The sequence below is a fragment of the Emys orbicularis genome, chromosome 3 (assembly GCF_028017835.1).
Source record: "Emys orbicularis isolate rEmyOrb1 chromosome 3, rEmyOrb1.hap1, whole genome shotgun sequence".
NCBI lineage: Eukaryota > Metazoa > Chordata > Testudines > Emydidae > Emys > Emys orbicularis.
Window position 1 is genome coordinate 159930126 of NC_088685.1, and position 18079 is coordinate 159948204.

General features: G+C 41.9%; 1 protein-coding gene across 1 annotated transcript in view; it reads right to left on the bottom strand.

The window, feature by feature from the left end:
* Positions 1 to 18079, bottom strand: part of ENAH (ENAH actin regulator) — a 183342-nt gene that overhangs the window by 21916 nt on the left and 143347 nt on the right. The window contains exons 5-6 of the mRNA XM_065401940.1: positions 2991 to 3301; positions 923 to 1720 (exon numbers count right to left, since the gene is read on the bottom strand). Of these exons, the coding sequence (XP_065258012.1) occupies positions 923 to 1720; positions 2991 to 3301 (1109 nt within the window). The remainder of the gene's footprint in view (positions 1 to 922; positions 1721 to 2990; positions 3302 to 18079) is intronic.

The following is an 18079-nucleotide window of genomic DNA, read 5'->3' on the forward strand; positions in this document are numbered from 1 at the left end:
TGCTTGAGGTAAGCGCCATCCGGAGCCTGCACCCCTGACCCCCTCCTGCGGCCTACCCCCCGCCCCAGCCCTGATCCCCTCCCACCCTCCGAACCCCATGGTCCCAGCCCGGAGCACCCTCCTGCACCTCAAACCCCTCATCCCCAGCCCCACCTCAGAGCCCACCCCCCCCCCACCCCTACCCCCCGCCCCAGCCCAGAGCCCCCTCTCGCACCCTGAACTCCTCATTTCTGGCCCGACCCCAGAGCCCGTACCCCCAGCCAGAGCCCTCGCCCCCTCCCACACCCCAACCCCCAATTTCGTGAGTATTGATGGCCTGCCACACAATTTCCATACCTAGATGTGGCCCTCGGGCCAAAAAGTTTGCCCACCCCTGCTCTATGTGTAGATCTGGTCTAGCACATGAGTGTGTGTATTCACAAATTCACACAGTCCAGATATATCTTGTAGTAATTACATACATATAGCTAATACTTGAACTACCTCATAAGTATCAGTAAATGGTTCAGATTACTTTTCACTAAGACCAATTCACACATTCAAAGCTCCATCATATGCTCCCTTGGTTCACACTGCAATTAGGAATTTACTACTACTACCTAGTTTTAGGGAATTCTAAATAAACTAATGATGCAGAATTCATCAAATAATCACGACTCAAATAGTTCTTGAAAAATAAGACCCAACGATTCTAGATATGTATTTTATATCTTTCACAGAGCATATTATCCCAACTCTTCTTCCCTTCAGAGCTTTATAATATCCCCTATCATCCCTTCAAAAACTGTATTTTGTTGCAGTATTAAGATCACTGCAATTTTCAAAAGTATTTTATTAATTTAAGACAATTAAGGGTTTGATGCAAATTGGTTTTGGGTGCGTTCCTGATTAGTTAATTAGTAGCAATAACAGAAAGCCTTACCCTGCTGGGTCGGAGGTTCAATCAGCTGAGAGGCTGCCTGCAAGACTGGCTCAGAAGCAGAGGAGTCTCCCAGCACAGAGTTTAGAGAGTTCTCAACAGAGGCAGGGGTAGCTGCAGAGGGAGAAGGGAGAACACTAGGCTTGGATGAGGGAGTTGAGGCATTAGGGGAGCTAGGAGAAGGCGAAGTTTGAGGTCCAGAGAGTGAGATAGGTGGAAAGGAAGGCAGTGGTGGTGGAGGAGGCGGCGGCGGCGTTGAATCTGAGGTAGAAGGTGAAGGAACTGGGTAAGTTACAGACTCAGGAAGCCCATTGGGAGGAGGAGGAGACTGGGGCATTTGGGACACAGAACTAGAAGCAGAAATTGGCAGGACAGGTCTTGGACCAGTAGCTTTGCCTGGTGGGCTGCTGATCATTACTGGAGGAGATGGGGGAAGTGGTGCAAAACTGGGAGCAGACCAGATAATGGACTTTGTATTTGGAGGCAAAGAAGTTGGGGCATTCACAGGAGAAGGTGGTCGAGAATTTTTGTTCAGAGGACGAGGAACTGTAGCATAATGGGGAAGAACAGGGTGGAAGGCAGAGCCTAAAGATGTAGCAAAACGTGATGCGGAATGCCTTAGTGGCGGTGTAGGGGGAGTGGAAGTCGGTGGTGCAGTAGTCACTACAGCGTAATCCGGAGTGGAATCTGACCCTGGTGCTGATATTGCTTTTGCATATGATGGAGGAGGTGCAGAAGGAGGCTGGCAACTGGAGTATTCAGGAAGTGGTGTGCTATACAGGGAGTTGTCGAAAGATGAAGCTGGACAGAAGATGGAAAGCAGCAGCAAAGGCAGGATAAAAAAGGAGAGAGAGAAAAAGGGAGCTAATGAAGCAACAAAATCAGCATTCAAACAAAATGTATAAATGTAGACTATAGTTAGTACCAGAGGATTAGGCACAAGTGAAAATACTGCTAGGAAAGTTTTTACATACTATAAAAATCTACTTTTTATTTCACCAACTATTTTTGTGCCAACATTTGAATTTACAAGCACATTCTGGAAATCTAAAGAAATATGGCATAAGTTCTCAAATTCCATTAGTGAAATGGATTAGGCAACAGGATTTATTAATTGGTCCTTCCATATCAGCTTTACCTTTGATTGGTTGCAACTCAAGTGTAGTGATCTTAACATTCATTCTAATTTCACCAGTAAAACTAACATATAGGCAGTAAGTAAACCTGATTCTTCCCCTCCCCAGAATAGGGAGATCACTCCATACAAGAGTAAAAATATTCAAAGTGTAACACAAAGAAATCAATACTTTCTTCTCAAGCAATTTGTTTTACATTCGATGGTTTAGTTTCACCAGCAGTTGATTTCTCACATGCATTAAGTTAAGTAATTAAGAAATGCTTAACTACATGTATCATTACATTACAAAATTCAGAAAGCGAAGTTAGCTCCTGGCTTATCTTTGGATCCTAGCTTGCTGCAGATAGTTTACTACAGGTTATATCTACTGATACATCAAAAACTGATATCTTAATATAAACCATATTAATTGATAAATAAGAAACAAGACTCTTGGTGTGATATCTGCCTTGCAATGTTACCAAGCTGGCCTATGCATGTGCACACCTCTAGAGTGTACAGATTCTCTTAAGCCAATGGTGTCATTATCAGAATACATAAGAATGTATATGGTCTTGCTTAATTGATCAAAGTAGACTAGAAAGTATTTAGAAATGTTAATCTTCAAATGGTCATGTCTTCGGGTGCCAACAAATTCAAAAACCTTTTGTGCAATTAGAAAATACAGTAAACAATAAGCACCATTTACTCGTTTTATTTCAGTCATTGGAAATTATGACAATTCTAGAGAAAAGGATGTTCTCCTGAAGTCAGGCATCCAGAATTACAATAGTTAAATAAAAGACGCTAATCCCAGAAAAATTAAGATATATGTGATTGAGAAACAGATTTTGTCTTCACATAAATACTTACTGTCAACTCTGCCCTGTCCCACTCCATTGACCAAACACAGTCAAGCCAGTACTTGAATACATTCAGTTTTGAAATTCTTACCAGCATTTGAAATTCTTCTCTCTCTCTCCCACTCCAGTTGTTCGCTTTCTAATTGTTCCTGACGTTCTCTTTCTTGTCTTTCCCGTTCAAGTCTCTCTCGATCTTGCCTCTCCCTTTCTTGTCTCTCCCTTTCTAGGCGTTCCTGCCGTTCCCTTTCTTGCCGCTCTCTCTCCAACTGCTCCTGTTCTAGTCGCTCTCTCTCAAGTCTTTCCCTTTCTAGTCTCTCTCTCTCCAGCCTCTCCCGTTCCATTCTCTCACGATCCAGTCTCTCCCGTTCAAGCTCCTTCTGCCGTTGCTGCTCTTGCAACTGTCTGCAATAGAGAAAACAAGGGAAAGGTTAAACTGAAGAAAAGATGCAGGAGTACTATAAAGTAACCAAATATGTGCAAATTTGCTTTGTCATTAAAGTTTTTTGTGAGTTCATTTGCCTAAGGATGCTGTTGTAAAAAGTCTTGACTAAGATAAAAGGTGGTTTTTAGAACATGTTGGCTAGCATGTGCTAAATCTATAGTAATAGCTGATGTTTTACACATGCTTAAGTACAACTTGTCTTGTCCACATTAGTTTTAGAATGAGAATGAGTGCCAGCTAACACATTCTAAACCACCTTTTTCCTAGTTAAGATAAGTCCTTAACGACTGCACTAAGTGTTCCATTTTACCATAATTAACTTTGTTTGCTGGCTAAATGTTTCCAAGCTCTTAGTTAAGTTCTGTGTCCATATTTGTTCAGATCTCTCAAGTTCTGGACAATGTTTTTATAAATCAAAAACAGATTAATGAAAATTTCCTGTTAGAGTCTAAGAAGACAAAAAAAGCCTTGGATTTCAATCAAATATTTAAAAAAATATTACAATAGCACACTGAGACACATAAATAAAATGACTTATGATGGGATTAAAATTCCACACTATTAAGATTACAAGGCAGGGATTGCTTTGAGGTGCTCCAGACTGAAATTCGATGAAGATGAATCAGTGATGGTGCAGTGATACATTAAGATGGTTGAGTCTTTGCTATTCTTTATTTGATCTGGTACCTCACTGAAATAAGAGGTGTAGAAAAGTCTCACCCTGACATATGGGAGGAATTTCAAAAAGGAAACTGGATTGTTAAACGCTCCCTTCTGTGCAGTTGTTTCAGATAAGGCCCCAGAACATGAAAACAGAGCAATGAAATTCGTTTGGGGGTGGGGGGGGGGGGGCATAACAGCACTTAAGTGTTCTTTCCAGGTTTTTCCTGACATCCTCAGAACTCCATCAAATTTTGAATGAAACATTAAGCATGTCTAGGATGACTTCTCCAGAAGTAACCAAGCACCATCTGGGCTCATTAGGTGCCGTTAAATGCTAAGAAGGGGCTTACTCGTACTGGCAACCTATTCACGTATGATGGACTGGAACTCATTAATATAATGACAGGAGCAGTCTTCAGTGATGAGCTAGCTAAAAACGTCAGTCGAATGGATACTCTGGGTCATGACTTATATGAAGCCTTCAAACCCTACAGAATTATCCAAGGCTCTGTCAATCTATGGGCTCCAATCAAGAAGAGCAGACTAAAACTGTACTCGAATGCAAACAAGTCAGAGTGAAAGTGGCAGGAACTATTACAGAGCTAGCCCCAGACAGGTCATTGTTTACTCATCTCCTGGTTATGTCCAGACCTCAGAGTGATGTTGAACTATGTGAGATTTTGGGAAAGTACAAGTGCTTTGTGGCACCACAACTGATGTTTGAATGCAATGGAATAGTTCAAATGTGCCAGGCAAAAAACAAACTAATGCACATCTTGCATGATCTTCCTACACCAGCATCTACTGGCAACATGACCAGTACCTTATGCCTGTGTAGGCCTTTCAGCGTAGCAATCATAGATGGTATGGCTGAGGTACAAACTCTTGACAAACCAGAAACTATTAACTCCTGCTGAGATATGGCTGAACACTTCATGATGAGGCTACAGAGAAAATACTGAATATATGACTAATTGCACCTCGTGTTTGACACGTATGCAATGGAATTGATTAAAAATATTACCAGAGAGAAGAGACTCAATGGCATTGTACTTGTCCAAACCAAAATAACTGACTACACAAATATCTCCATACTTGTCTCATACTTGCACAAAGGACAAGTTAACCACATACCTTGCAGGAAAAATGCTTCAACATGCAAGGGATTGCCTGAAGAATTCTGTCATTTCATGAAGTAATGAAGCTGCTGGCTTGCATTGTTCAATGGAGTTTCTTTGTAGTACTCATGAGAAAGCGGACACTAAAATTATCTTGCATGCCAATGCCATCAATGCCATAAAGATGTTACTGAACTCTGGATTTTTGCATAGACAGAGATGCAAATTATCAAGCAATGGAATGGGTCTGGGATGAGCTAGCACATCCAAAACTACCCTCCTCTATCAGTCTTGGAGGATGGACTGATTACACCAGTTGTGTGTGAAATATTACCCACTCCAGAATCAATCCTTCAGCTAATCAAATGCTTGTGTGCAAAACCACCTTACAAATGATTGGCCAGCAGCCTGCCTTGTATGGAGATATGTGAGTGCAGCACGGATGAAGATCAATGTGTCTAGCGGTGGTGCCCTAGCAGAGATGACACCGATAATGACTTTGATGAATAAATGTTTTCAGCCCTACACGTCAAGGCTAATTTCCCCAGAATTAGCCTAGGCGAGTGTTGTTTATATGTAAGCAATGCATCCCTATGTTGAAGTATAATTTTTAAAAGTTGATTTGTAAACATTTTCTCAAATATATATCTACACACTTGGCTTGTCATGTTTGGTATCATTGTTTGTGGGAGAAAGGACTTTTGAATGATCCCTAGCTTGATCTATTTCCAACAACACTGTATTATCAAAATTTCCACCAATCGGAGGATCTGTAGCTGGGAGCCAAGAGTGGAGGGGGGGCAGTGAGTTCCCGCCGCCACACTGCAGAGGGTGACACCACTGAAATTATGATTCTGTTGATTTTTATAAATCAAATGATACCTTCCTTACTTTTCTGTCACTAATTTGCCCGTGGAATGAGATTTTACTATATTATGCTCCCAGACTATTTCATCACCGTTTTCTTTTCTGTGTCTAAGGGTGTAGGCCTCCAGTCATACTCTAAAACATTAGTTTCCCAAGGCCACACAAACTACTGTAACAATTGCTGCTGTTCCTACCTAGTTTCTTTTGACTCGGGGGAAATTATAATCTACATTTCCAGGGAAGAAAGATGTGTGCAGTATTTTTTTCCCTCTGTAATAATCATTAAATCAGACCACTCTTGTCACTATTAAATAACTACTTAATAATAATTTAGTTATTCTCTTAGGACTTTTTACTCTGGTTGAAATATTACAAGAATGTTAAAACTGTGCCACAAATGCTATCTTGCAGCCAAAAGTTAATTACACAATCACTAGGACAAAATTATTCTAATTACAATTTAAAATGTGGGTTACTAAAAAACTAATATCTGAATGGCACTAAAAATTCGAGATGGTGTATTGTAAAATTGAATGATCTGCATTGCAAGCCTATCTTCAAGAACTTATGGTAAATGGGTGAAGTCCCAGAGGACTAAAGAAGGGCAGACCATAGTCTTTAAAAGGGAAAATAGAGGACCCAGGAAATTATAGACCAGTTAGCTAAACTTTGATACATGGAAAGATACTGGAACAAATTATTAAACAATTAATTTGTAAGAACCTAGAGGACAATAGGGTTATAAAGAATCGCCAGCATGGATTTGTCAAAAACAAAGCATGCCAAACAAACTTAATTTACTTCTTTGACAGGGTTACTGGCCTTCTAGATATGGGGAAGCATTAGATATGATACATCTTGAATTTAGCAAGGCTTTTGCGACAGTCCCAGATGACATTCATATAAGCAAACTAGGGAAATGTGGTCTAGAGAAAATGACTGCAACGAGGGTGCATAACTGGTTAAAAGACTGTACACAAAGAGCAGTTATCAATGGTTCATGGTCAAACTGGGATGTTGTATCCAGTGAGGTGCCACAGGGATTTATTTTGGGTCTGGTACTATTCAATATTTTCATAAATGATGGAGATAATGGAGTGACTGAGCACTCTTGATCAAAGATTTTCATCAGGAGCATCTACAGGTCTGCGCCTGTGCCCTAGATAGCCTCATGCTCCAGTATGAGGGTATATTTGGGAGGGACAGGTAGACTGCCACCACTCCAGTTTCTTCTCAACCATAAAAGTCCAGCGAAAGGACTCCAAAGCAGAATGGAAGAAGGGTTATTAGTGCAACACCCATCAGGATCACTTCTTGAAGAATTCCAGTTACTGTACAAGGTAAGTAACCTCTCCTACTTCGAGTAGTGTCCCTACAGGTGTGGTACCGACTGTAAAACACACTGGAAGCCTTGCCAGATCTGGAAGCAGCCATAAGAGCATAGTGCTGGGAAGACATGTGCATCGAAGAGCAGGTTGCTGTCCTGTAGATGTCTGAGAGAAGTATGATTTTCAGTAGGGCTACAAAGGTAGATTGAGCCCTGGTGGAAAGAGCTATCACCCTTGGAGGGGAGCAACCCCCTAAAGCTTTATAACAGGTTAAGATGAATCCCGCAAACCATTTGGATGTTTTTTGCGTGCATCGGATGTCCTTTCATTCATTCTGCAATTGGGATGGAAAGCACTGAAGGACTCATTCTGTTGAGATAAAAAGGCAAAAGCTCTTACATCCATCATATGGAGGCGTGTTTCTTCTCTTAAAGAGTGAAGGGAGAGGCTTGGGACAAAAACACCGGTAAGTGAATCTCCTGATTAATGTGGAATTCTGAAGCAATTTTATGTAGGAAGCAAGGGTGTGAACATAGTGTCGCCTTATCACAACAGCACACTGCGTACAATGGACCAGCCATCAAGGCTCCAATCTCCCCTACCCTCCTGGCTGAGGTGATGGCTAGAGGAGTGAGACTGACAGACAAATGAAGGAGGAAACTGTTCTCCAGGAGTTCAAATGGGGGCCCCCTTAGCACATTGAGAACTAAGTTGAAGTCTGGCAAAGATGGGCTGTGACAGGCGAAAGATCATTGGTAAAAACCCTCAGGGCAGTGGAGAGGCCGAAGGATAGAATGCAATACCGTTTGTGGTCCCTGAACACCACAAAACATAGGTAATGTCCATGCAAGAAGTGCATGCATGCAGATATAAAAATAAGCGTCCTGAAGGTCAAGGGAAACAAACCAAGCTTCTGGATCCCAAGAGGGAATTATTTCTGCTAGAACTTGTATTCTGAACCGTTGAGAGTGGACAGAGGTGTTCGCAGACATTAGGTCCAGAATGGGTCTCTACCACCCATTTTCCTTCAGGAACAGTAAGTACCAGGAACAGAACCACTTTCCAATGAAGTTTGGTAGGACAGGATTGATCTCCTCTAGTGTTAGGAGGGATTGTACCTCTTGCCTCAGAAGACCTTTGAGAGAAATAGGGTGACCATATTTCCCTATGCCCAGGCAGTGGGGGAAGGAAGGAGGCTGCTGGTGAGTTGAGCACTCCGACCGGGGGCTGGTTCTCTGCACAACGCTGGGAGCGGGACTTACCCCACTGGAGCGGGGATATGGAGGAGCAGCAGGGCTGGGGGTGTATGTGTGAAGGGGCAAAGCAGGGCGAGGACAGCGAGAGGGGGATCACTTAAAGGGCCGATGGGTGGGTAGCAGAGGTGACACATAACCGGCCGCCACCTGGCACTTGCCCGCACTCACCAGCCACAGCAGCTCGCAACCTGTACCGTCTGGAAAAGGGACAGGGGGTGGGGTCCTGCTGGCCAAGAGCCAGCATGCAGCGGGAGCTGTGCTGAGTGATCAGCAGGTGGAGCAGGCTGGCTTCATGCGCTGCAGCTTTGCCCCACCACCAGCCTTGCACACCCACCCCCATAGTCGACCACTGGACCCCACCACTCACCGCTGGTGAGCCGGCGGCTGGTGAGCAAGGATCCGGCCAGCAGCAGGACCCGCCAGTACTGATTGTGTGGGAGACAGAAAATACAGGACAATTTGCCCTTTTTAAAGAAAAAGTAGGGACACCTGCAGGAGGGCTTAAAAACAGGACACCTGGTCACCCTAGAAATATGGAAATAAGCATCCTGAAGATCAAGGGCCAAGAACCAGTCCCCCTATTCCAAAGTTGGAATAATTGCTGCTAGCGTGACCATCTTGCATTTTTGAGCCTTGACGAACTTGAGTGCTCCGAGCTCCAGTATGGGTCTCCAACCTCCCTTTTTCTGGGGTATTGGAAAGTAAGGAGAGTAAAACCTTTGCCTCGTACTTGCTGAGGTACTGGTTCTATGAATCCTACATGGAGGAAGTGATCTCTCTCGTCACAATAAACTCTTGTGAAAGAGTCCCTGAAGAGGGACGGGAAGGGTGTTGTGGGGAGGGAGGGAGGTGAAATGAATGATATCCATTACAGATGATTTCTCTAACCCATTTGTTGGATGTTATCCATCCCCACATGCTGCGGAACAGAGCAACGCGGCATCCAAAGGGATGAAAAGGACTGGTCAGTGTCAGGTGGCACTGGAGGGAGTGGTCTGTTGGCACCCCGACCAATCCGTCAAAATTGATGTTTTGAAATGGATGGTTGGGAAGATGATGATTGTGGGCCCGATGTTTTGTGCTTTGAGAATCTAGACTCTCTCTCTTTTGTGGCTCATAAAAAAAAGGTTGAAATTGATAGTATGTGATTTGAGGGCTGAGAACTGTATTCTCTCTTCTGTCCAGGTGTATAAATCCCAAATGACCGCAGGGTAACCCTGAAGTCTTTGAGCATATGGAGAGATGCGCCCATCTTTTCTGCAAACAATTTGGTGCCTTCAAAGGGAAGGTCCTCCACAGGTCATCTGTACTTTCTTGGGGAAGCCAAACAAATGTAGCCAAGGGGCTTGTTGCATCACGATTGCTGTGGAGATGGATCGTGCCACAGTATCGGCTGCGTCGAGTGCTGATTGAAGTGTCGTCTTGGCCACTTCAGTTGTCCGTCATTGATAACGGCCCTAAACTGATCTCTGTGTGATTCTGAAGCTGATCAATAAACAAATTGATTTTGGAATAACTGAAGTAGTTGTATTTTGCTGTCAGTGCTTGGTAATTTGCAATGCAGAATTATAGCATAGTTGAAGAATAAGCATGGCTGAAGATTAAGAATAAATAGGTTGAGGTGTTTCCAATCCCTATCATATAGGGTGGACTTTGTCATAGACTGAGCTGCAAAACCAGAAAGCCTTGATCACAATGGGGATCTTGAATATATAGAGGTCCTGGATTGAACAGAATGGCTCAAGGCTAAATCAGACTTCTGTGGAATATAACTTAATCCAACAGGCACTAAATCCTTTAGAGGCCCCAAATGAACAGAAACGTGGTCAAATTACTTCATTTTTAAAACCTTCTGTAGAAGACAAAACAGCTTCAAGCACTGCTCTCTAACACTTTGGGCCCAAGAATGGAAGCTTACACAGACAGAAAAATGCCTCAAGGAATGGCCCTCACTGAAGTAAACAAAGCAGTGAGTGGGTAGGTCTACTGCAGACATTTGAATTGAACAATGCACAATGTTTGAAGCCTGACATCTGTTAGTCTTAACAATAGCTCACACAATACACAATCAGGTGTTCTGTCCTAGATCTCCATCTCTGGGGATTTTTAAGAGCAGGTTGGACAAACACCTGTCAGAAATGGTCTAGATAATACTTAGTCCTGCCTTGAGTGCAGGGGACTGGACTAGATGACCTCTCGAGGTCCCTTCCAGTTCTATGAAATCAGATCACAGAAAATCTCCCCAAGTGAAATTTCAAATGATAAAGAACTGATCTAATTTAAAATAATCCAATGTCATAATCTTATCCAGGACAAATCATTACCATGTGAGACTTCTATATAGGGTTGCCAACCCTCCTGGATTGGCCTCAACCTCCCAGTAGGTGTCGCAGTGGGGCTAAGGCAGGCTCCCTACCTAGGGTGACTAGATGTCCTGATTTTATAGGGACAGTCCCGATTTTTTGGTCTTTTTCTTATATAGGCTCCTATTACCCCCCACCCTCATCCCAATTTTTCACATTTGCTGTTTGATCACCCTATCCCTACCCATCGTGGCTCCATGTGGCTCCTGGAAGCGGCCGGAATCTCTGGCTCCTAGGCGCAGGGGTTCTCTGCGTGCTGTCCCCGCTCCAAGCGCCAACTCCGCAGCTCCCATTGGCCAGGAACCGCAGCCAATGGGAGCTGTGGGGGCAGTGCCTGCAAGCAAGGGCAGCGTGCGGAGCCGCCTGGCCGACCCTGAGCATAGGAGGCGCAGGGACATGCCGCCGCTTCTGGGAGCCGCCTGAGGTAAGCACTGCCCAGCCAGAGCCCGCACCCTCTCCCGTACCCCAAACCGCTGCCCCAGCCCTGAGCCCCCTCCTGTACCCAAACTCCCTCCTAGAGCCCACACCCCGAACCCCCTCCCACAAGCCAACCCCCTGCCCCAGCTTGGAGTCCCCAGCCCAGAGGCCGCACCCCAACCCCCTGCCCCAGCCTGGTGAAAGTGAGTGTTGAGTGTGGGGGAAGAGTGAGCAACGGAGGGAGGGGGGATGGAGTGAGTGGGGTGTGGGGCCTTGGAGAAGGGGCAGGGCAGGGACGTAGCCTCAGGAAGAGGTGGGGAAGGGGGTGGGGCCAGGGTGTTTGGGTTTGTGCGATTAGATAGTTGGCAACCCTACTACTATAGCACGTGTGGTGAGGAATGACAAAACCAGTTCCATAAAAGGGCCTAGGAAAATGTAAAGAGAAACAAAATAAAGATAACCAACATCAGATTACAAACTAGCTACTTTTGTTTTATTTACAAATCATGAAACCCTATTTAAAGAGATTGCAAACAAGAAACATTATTGAAAATAAAGAAAGCTAAAATACATAAATTCTCAAATCTGCTCTTCAAATAGCAATGTACTTTTCATTAACTGCAGCAACTGAAACTACTATTATACAGTAAAACCATATAGTTACAAACACCAGAGTTACGAACTGACCAGCTAACCACACACCTCATTTGGAACCGGAAGTACGCAATCAGGTAGCAGCAGAGAGAAAAAAAAAGCAAATACAGTACAGTACCGTGTTAAATGTAAACTACTAAAAATTTAAAAAATATTTGACAAGAAATTGTTTCTGTGCTTGTTTTGTTTAAATTAAGATGGTTAAAAGCAGCATTTTCCCTTTGCATAGTAAAGTTTCAAAGCTGTATTAAGTCAATGTTCAGTTGTAAATGTTTGAAAGAACCATAACACTTTTGTTCACAGTTATGAACATTTCAGAGTTACAAACAACCTCCATTCCTGGGGTGTTCGTAACTCTGAGGTTCTACTGTACATTAAAAAAGTTGCAAGTGTAGTCAAGACAAGACTGCCTAATCTCTCCACCGCCTCCTTTTTCCACTTCTAAAGAAAGGAAGACACTATTCAACTAAAATAACGTTTTGCGGTCTATTAAACACATCCACATTACCTGACATCTCTATCACATATAATCTGATCAAACTGTGCTTACTAGACCTAAAGGAAGTCAGTTATTCCATTATATTTTAGGCTACTATTCATTATATTTTGTCTACACTTAAGACATTTTGCCAGAATATCTATGTTGGTTAAGGGTGTGAAAAAAAAAATCACAGCCCTGACAGCTTTGCCAGCCAAAGCCCTAATGTAGATGCAGTTATACCAGCAAAAAAGTCCTTTTGCCAAAATAAACTGCATCTACACTAGGAGGGTTTGCCAGTATAACTTTCTAATGTAGACAAGGTCTTAAAAAGCCAGACATGATAGGAATGACCTCCTTGAAAAAAGCTCTACTATGAAAGGAAAGACGGACCCTTTTCTATAAACAAATGGAAGGAGGAGTTGTTAAACTCATTATGGAGAAAACTTTTTCAAGAAACAGGTTTAATTAGAAATCCTTCTAAGGATTTCTGCATACCACAGCCCATTAATCCTACCTACCACACAAAAGTGTATCATCTCTTACCCATTTTCCTTTCCTACACTCTCTTCCTCGATTTTTTTTTGCCCTCTTATTACCCACATACGTACTCCCCCTTCCACTATGCGGCATAGAGAATCAGGAAAAGCCACAGATCTAACTAGTAACAGGCTGTCTTATGAGGCCATCTCCACAAGCCTTGGCATAGGGGGTGTGATGGGGCAGGGCCATTGCAGATGTCTCTGTGGTGGTTCTGGGTGATGCAGCTGACCATAAGCAGCTCAACTTTGGCTGCCTAAGTTATGCAATTTTGGCCCCACAGCAGCCCTGCATTAGGAAGGCACAAATGTGGCTTTTAATACCTCCATATCCCCTACGCCTCCCCCAACTGCGGTGGGGGCTTAGTGCTATTTCAATAAGATACGCAGCACAAAAATCTCAGTGTTTTATAGCATTCTGCTGACCACATCAAATGTGAAAAAAATGCTAAATAATTTATATAACATCTTAATGCCATTCAAATCTTTTCAGTTATAGAATTAGGTTAGTTATAATTAGGGTTGAATTAAAGAACTTTCAACAATACTATTAAGCTTTAAGTTTAAAATAAAATATATCCCTTTCTAAATCTTCCAATCCACCTGAAATAAAAATTACATGAGCCAATCTAGCACTATGAACTAAAAACTCCCAAAACATTAGCAGTGGCATAAATCAAAACCATTCTCTGTATACACACTACTCTGTGCAGCAGTGTAATTAAACTTCTGTGTTCTGCCTTTACTTCTGTCAGTAACTTAACCTCATGAAAGTAATAAACAAAAGCTATAACAGAATGTTAAGACATTTAACACTTAAGAAAACATCTAACACACATGATGTTTCTTCTGAAAACTAATCAGACTCTTGAGTACTTACAACAGGAGTCGGTCAATCCTTGGTCCATTACTTTTTTGAAGGACAATGGGAGGCCTATACACTTTCATTGACCCTACAAGCTATACAATTATTCTCTTCTTATGTGGTTCTTGTCCTCTTTATAAATACTTGTATGCAGTGGTGATGATTTCCAAGCTATTTATAGACCTTAACTCAATGAGTTCTCCACTGACATGATACAAGATACTGCTCCCAGTGTCTGACTCAGAGGCCTCACAATATATTATTTATCACAGCTAGACTAGGAGGTACAATATTATAAACACAACATGACTAGCATGCAAAGGCATGATATGAACTAATGTTCTGTATTAAAACAGAAGTTATAATGCTTATTTGTTCTTAAGTCATTTAATACAGACACCCATTTGAGAAAATTCATTCAATATTGAATAACCAAAACCAATCAAATTTACTCAAAGTTTTACATTTCTTTCACACATCCTCTATTGTGTTAATCCCTCCCTATACTGACTACCATTTCCCCCATGACAAAATGGGGGTGAGGTGGGGATTCATATTTGATAATTTAACTGTTTTTATAAAAAAAATTGGCTATAATATGTTGGAAAAACTGCAGCACTATATTTCCTTTATTATGCTTTGAGGCCTATCATTGATCCCATATAAATGAACACTGTTTAGAATAATTGAACCCTTTGCCTTCAGTTTTGCTTAGTCATTCTGCCTAATGCTGGGGGCACAATCTAACTGTTACGTGCTAATGTTTTAGAAAAACTTCAATAAATAAAATGAAGATAGCATTAGCAAATTTGAAGAGTAAGATGTCAAATGGCCAGACAAAGTATTTAAATATTGATTTGACTGCATGATGTGTAACTACAGCCTTATAAAAATAACTCATGTAAAATGTTTTGAATTGCATGTTTGGTGCTAGTGACTTTATAGATTATTATATTATTAAATGTGCAATAAATAATTTAGGTACAGATCCATTAGGCCAGCAGTATCAAGTACCCAGTTAAAGTAAAAGAATTTAAAAGCATTTGAGCCTTTTGAGAGGATGAGATTATAAATCTATTATACACCAAAGAGAAAACATTCAGTATACATATGTAATTAAAATTCTTTAATAGATTTTATTTTGTAGCTCATCCAAATGCTTTACATTACTGAGATATGTTCTTTCACCTTGAATAGTTTTAGTCTCAGTCACTAATGGCCCAATCTTGCCAGGTGTTTAGCATCCTCAGTTCTTGAGCGCTAAAATGTAATTGAAATACATAGACTCCACAAGATCAACAAATACTTGATATAGAAGACATTATCAAATTAAAATGACTAAACAATTTTCTTAAAAATGCAGATTCTCACTAAAAGCTAATGCTAAGAATTTTTTTCAGAAAAATCTTTGTACTAATTACATTCTAGAGAGATAAATTTGATGCAGGATTGTGAGAATCTCTTGTTCTCTCCTATATCTGCTAATTCTGTCCTTTCAAATCAATGCAAAGAAAGGCTGAATAGCTGCCTGACTAGCGATAACATCTTCACTAGTTCTGCTATGGAATTCAATAGGTAAAATGTTGGTTGCTGTAGCCCAATGTATTATAAAGGCACAAAAAGGAATCTTAATACTCCTAACTGAAGAGAACAGCCGGTATTCCAAAGTACACCTATGATTAATCAAAAAAAATATAACCAGATTTATTAAAGATTTGAGAGAGAAACCCTTTCTTGTTATTTGTGGACAGGAAGTCATTCTGAGACATTTATATAGCTCTTGCCTGAAAATTCTTGAATATGCCATGCCTCTATCCAGGGGTGAAAGTAACTTAAAGGACTTGCGTACGCAGGATAGCTGGGATCCTGGCCAAGGTGGTGGTGGGACCTTCGGGCCCCCGGAAGGGGTGGGGCCTCCGGCAGAAGGGGCAGGGCTGGGGCCAGACTCCCCCAGCCAGCCCTTCAGTGCTGTCCGGTCCGCGCTGCCTGGGACTCTGGCTGTGATTTAAAGGGCCCGAAGCTCTGGCTGCTGCCGCAGCAGCAGCAGCTGGGAGCCCCAAAGCTCCAGTGGTGATTTAAAGGGCCGGGGGCTCCAGCTGCTGCCAGGAGCCCCGGGCCCTTTTAAATCATCAGGCCCTGGGGTAGCTGCCCCTTCCCTCCCCCCGTCGGCAGTCCTGCTGGTACAGTGCTTACAGCGCTGCCACAGCAGCGCTCTAACGTCGGCTGTGTACCGGCCTGTACCAGCAGCCACTCTTACCAGTATGCCATACCGGCCTACTTTCGCCTCTACCTCTATCTCAAATACATATAATTAACCTGCAGTGGAATTCAACTATCTCTGGGGTAAGGAGCAGCAATAGCTCATAGCAGTTGAAGACCATTTGAATTATACTATATCAGATTAAAACACAAACTCTAGGGTGAATTTAGGTAGGCAAAGTTTCATTATCCAAATAGGCCAGGCCACTGTGACTAGCAAATTTATTCTTCTGCAAATTTACCATGTGCTCTTTAATGACCACAAGTGGTAGAAAACCTTTGTTAAACTGTCCATCCAAATAGTGGCCCTGCAGATTGGGAGGGAGGTTTTAGAGAGGCTGGAAGTGCTGGACATTTGTAAGTCTGGTCTACGCCTAAAAGTTTAGGTCAACCTAGCTCCGTCACTCAGAGGTGTAAAAAGTCACACCCCTGAGAGATGTAGTTAAGCCAACTTAAGCCCTGGTAAAGAAACTGCTAAGTTGACGGAAGAATTCTCTTGAGGGGGTGGATTAACTGCAGTGCCAGAAAAACCCCTTCTGTCAGTGTAGCAAGTGTCTACACTACAAGTGCTGTAGTGTACATATCTTGATACATTCAAAATGCACGTAGAACATCTTTCTTAAATGTTCATTGTTCCCACAATTATACAAAAGACTTTTCCTGAATATTTTGGTGGCTTTTTATTATGACAAGGAAGTCTGTGGGAATTTAAAAGATGTTAACACAAACAACTGTACACCTCAAGTTTAAAGTTGAATTATATTCAGTTTAAAGACTGTATTTACTTAAGAAAAACTGGAGAAGGGTTTATAATTACACAAATTCTAGTCAAATATTTCACAAAATTACGAGCTTTTAAAACTACCTTGAAATAATTGAAAAAGCAAGCATGGGTGTAGCCTTCTGATTCAATGAGTGGACTCTTCTTGGACATAAGTTTTGAGTTGAGGGGGCACTGACCACCCACAGCAACACCCTCATCCAAGCTCAGTGTGGAAGGAAAGGGCTGGAGAGTGAGCCCACTGGCATTGCAACCTGGCACACAGGTACACAGCACTACTCGGGTTTGGCCCGGCTGCCCTCTATCATGATCGAGGGGCAGCTGGGCCAAATTTGAGTGAGTGGAATTGGAACCCGGCATAAGGGATCACAGTGCCACTCAGCTCTGGTATCTTTGGTTTCATGATTTCTGTGGGTGAAGCCGAATCCCTGAACCCACACTAAAGCTGCCCCTGTGGAAAAGTGACCAAAATGCAATGCTTTTCCAGCCCTTTTTGCTACAGATAGTAAAGCCACCAGCATATAAACACACATTGAAAGTTCTTTTAAAGAAAAAAGCCCACAATACACCAAACTTGAAAATGGAAGTAAATTAGACACAAACAAGAAAAGTACAATAAATAGAATTTAACTCCTCTTCTAGTTTCTTAACTAGAACTCTATTTGAATATTCTTTATACTACTGTATTTTCTCAGAAATGTTTTTAAGTCTTAGGGGGAAAGTGTTGGATTGTATTCAATACAACTTAAATTTTCTATCTACTATGTTTCTTTTAAATTTGGCTTGGTACTATACATTTCAAATAATTACAGTTTTTTGAAAGATGACAATAAGAAACTTCCAAATATTAGAAATAAATATTTCAGGACAAAAAAAATGACTCAGAAGAATATGGAGTTATTTAAAATCTCCAGTTAACTGATAGTCAGTAAGAAAGTTAATGGAGAACAGAAGTCACAGAACAAGCTTTTATCATCTTTTCATGGTCCTTGACAAATGACCAATGTTAAATATGGACAAACAGGAAGATCATTTATTTTTAATACAATTCAATTTGTTTTTAAACATGGAAACTTTAAATAAAGTGATTCCTACATAGATTTAGGAAATTCCACATATTGCGGAGAGTTGCACAAACAAAAATATGATT